Source organism: Populus alba, chromosome 16 (genome assembly GCF_005239225.2).
Source record: "Populus alba chromosome 16, ASM523922v2, whole genome shotgun sequence".
Lineage (NCBI taxonomy): Eukaryota > Viridiplantae > Streptophyta > Magnoliopsida > Malpighiales > Salicaceae > Populus > Populus alba.
Window position 1 is genome coordinate 4188928 of NC_133299.1, and position 3323 is coordinate 4192250.

Consider the following 3323-nt stretch of genomic DNA (forward strand, 5'->3'; position numbering starts at 1 on the left):
TATTTTTTTGTGAGTTATGGAAGAGATTAGCATATCGATCTTTCTCTATGATAGCCTTAATGTTAGTTGAAGACTATTAGCTAAAAGATTCAAATTGATATATATATATATATATATATATAATATATATATATATATATATATATATATATATATATATATATATATATATATAACAAGGTAACCGAAAGCTGTCAAGATCATTTGCCATGAAATATATATAAAGGGATGCAAAGTATTTATAGCATACTATATATATGTATATATATGACAAACCGTGCGTAAATGCATAATGAGTTTTAGCGTATAGAGAATACTACGGAGAGGTAACTATAGACAAACCTAAATATTGATCCAAAATAGGATCAACCCGAGATGTTTACATATATTTAATCGCCATTAAGCAGTTGCATGGACCAGAGATCCTCCATGCTCCAATAGTTTTCGTTCAGTTCTTGAGGTATATTCCCACCAGAAAAAGCCCCCACGTCTCCTTGATATAATGGCGGACAATACGTCTCCATTTGGTCGGTTGCGCTGGAAACTTGGCAAGTACTGCTCCCATGTTCATTAGTCTCAGAACTCCCCGCCGCAAATGGTTCAGTTTGCTTAGTATGCTTCTTGATTCTAGTTCTCCAGTAATTCTTTATCTCGTTGTCGGTCCTCCCTGGAAGATGCTTTGCAATTTTCGACCACCTACACGTGCCAAGAATTTCCTTCCGGTCAGTTCTTTTATGATATGCATATGATCCATGTTTGAGGAAGAATTTGAAAAAAAAAAGCTCAAGAAATCAAGTGTGAGGACGAACTTGTTTCCAGAAATTGTTCGACCAGTATATATGTAAACAGATGACATTATAAGACTATTGACATGACCACACAAGACACCACATTTTGTTTTCTTTCAGGGACAAGACGCATAAATCTCACAATTAAACCAAGATAGCTTTGTGAGGTCCCCTCTCCCTTGAGCTAAAGTTCATATGAAATGGTAGAGGAATAGTTGGTGTAAATAATAATTACCAGACCCATGAATTGTTGAATGTGTTAGATTTACAGGATGGCTGACTTTTGAGATGCGGAATTACAGTGGTAGGAAATCTTCGCACTACATTTTCTAGAAAAAAAAGGTTTTACAAATCAGAATCTGCAATGGAAAAGGCATTTGTACATCAAAAGCCAAAGATTTAATTTGAAGTTTCTATGCTTTTATAAGTGTTTAGATCTCTAATCATTCATAGAGGAAATGTTAAAAAAACCAAAAAAAAAAAAAAATCCATACAAATATGTAGTGATATCCAACAATTTTGAGTAGAAAATATATCAAACTCGCAATCACATATACAGTACCTACAACCACAGTAAAAAAACCAGACAATAAAAGGAAATAAACAATTTACCAGAAAAAAAAGAGTTAGAACAATATGGTTAATGTCTACGTCAATCCATTCAAAACAGCTTCTCTTTCTCGGAAAAGGAGGGATTCCCATATGACAACTTGGAAGAAAAAAAAACCTTCAAATATATAGAAAATAAGAAACCAGAAACTTTTGTTGCCAATTCTGTATGGATTTCATTCACGTTGCCCACAAGTGGCCAGTATAAAAAATATAGCTTTAATATTAGATTCTGATATATTTTTAGAACCCTTTCAGGACTTCGGACCCGATTACCCTCGGTGTGAAAGACTCCTTTTTTGTGCGTGTTGAAGAGAGAAAAAAAAATTACCTTTTTATTTTTTGAGTAATACTTTTACACCGTTGAGCGGGGATCCATCATCCTTCATGCATCCAGCACACAAGTAGCCGCAATCTCCTAATGATTTTGGTGACTATCTTGGGTGAAATATATACATATATATATGTTGTTGTTATAGTTTTGGGGTCAGGGATTTGATATATAAAAGAAGAAAAAATCGTGCGTGATCTCTTCAAATACTTTGGTCTTCTTGACCTTCAAGAGCTGATTAATTTGATGATTTTCCATATATATATATGTTTGCTAGATTTCATTAAAAAGTGATGATCCCCCAGCTCCATCTTATCATATAACAACTAAAATTAGAGAATATTTTAAAGCTGAAAAGTTTTGCTAGCCACATGTTGTAAATCCCCATGTGTTGAATTCAAATTCTTGCTAGGAACAGCTCAGACCCTACCTAGCTAGCAACATTTATTTCTCCTCCTCATGTACATTGAGGCTGTCCGAAGAAACTAGGGACTTTAAGAACGGTGCTTTCCTCGATAACAAGTATAGCTAAGAAATCAGGGAATTGAATCTCTTCTACGTCTTCCAGTATCGACAAACATACAATGCAATACTTTTTTACTGCTAGAGCATGGTGGAGAAAGGAAAAGTAAGTAAAGCCACACACACATATATATGCATATATTTCTTGAACCTGTTTCCCAACTTAGCATGCAGCTCCATGATCAAGAGCTGTTCTTCAGGAGTAATATTCCCTCTTCGAAGGTCAGGCCGCAAGTAGTTGAGCCAACGGAGCCTGCAACTCTTTCCGGTACGTTTCAGACCTACAAGGTAATCAAACAAAAAGATAGCTTGTGTTGCTTGCTGACCAATATAATAACAAAAATAATTTTGGATGATAATATTAGAAATATTGGTGCAACGTACTGATCATACAAGTTTATTGTGGTTGGCCCTATCTTACAATATCATGGTAATTCCTTATAGTACAATTTTTTCAGTTAGAAACATTTGCAAAATTTATCGTTGTGCTCCTTCATCTTCCCTACTTACTGCCCCTATCTTTTTCTGGTTTTTGTTCTGCTTGCCTCATCAGTTTTCTCTCTTCCTGATCATTGTGTTTTTTATTTTTTCAATTGAATCTTTTCTGTCGTTTTAGATAGCCATTTTCTGACCATCTTGTGTAATTTTTTTTTTTATTACTCTTGATAAAATTATGATCTCATTTTCACAAGGAAAAAAGGCTGACAGAGAAGAAATGGTGCAATAGATTACCTGCAGCTTTTGCAAGCGAGTTCCATACACCTTCACCATGGTTCGCGATGTAGTTGGTTAAGATCAAGTCTTCTTCCAAGGTCCATGGCCCTTTTCTCACTTCAACATCCTGAGAGTTGCATGGACTTTTATCCATTTCTTTCTCTTGGAGAGGGAGAGAGAGAGAAGTAGAAAAGGTTTGAAAGAGAAAGAGAGAGGGGGAGGGGGAGGGGGAGGGGGAGGGGAGAGAGTGATATAATGAGATAAGGAGGGTTGCTATGGGTTTTTGTAGAGGAAATCTAAGATAATATAATATTATCTAGCTGGTAATCGACATTAATCTGTGTCACAGATGAGATCCG

At 35.4% G+C, this 3323-nt stretch overlaps 1 protein-coding gene across 1 annotated transcript; it reads right to left on the bottom strand.

Annotated features, from left to right (window-relative positions):
* Positions 1-389: 389 nt before the first annotated feature.
* LOC118052724 (MYB-like transcription factor EOBII) lies at positions 390-3118 on the bottom strand. The gene is made up of 3 exons (XM_035063754.2): positions 2983-3118; positions 2402-2531; positions 390-696 (listed from the first exon to the last, which is right to left on the bottom strand). Exons 1-3 carry the CDS (start codon positions 3116-3118, stop codon positions 390-392), a joined length of 573 nt encoding a protein of 190 aa, XP_034919645.1.
* Positions 3119-3323: the final 205 nt, after the last annotated feature.

Bases quoted from the DNA above. Each gene is read 5' to 3' on its own strand.
- LOC118052724 (XM_035063754.2), bottom strand. From the start codon at position 3,118: ATGGATAAAAGTCCATGCAACTCTCAGGATGTTGAAGTGAGAAAAGGG. The intron at 2,532-2,982 runs GTAATCTATTGC...ATTACCTTGTAG, and splicing joins CTCGCTTGCAAAAGCTGCAG to GTCTGAAACGTACCGGAAAG. The intron at 697-2,401 runs GTTCAAGAAATA...TGGCACGTGTAG, and splicing joins CATGCTAAGTTGGGAAACAG to GTGGTCGAAAATTGCAAAGC.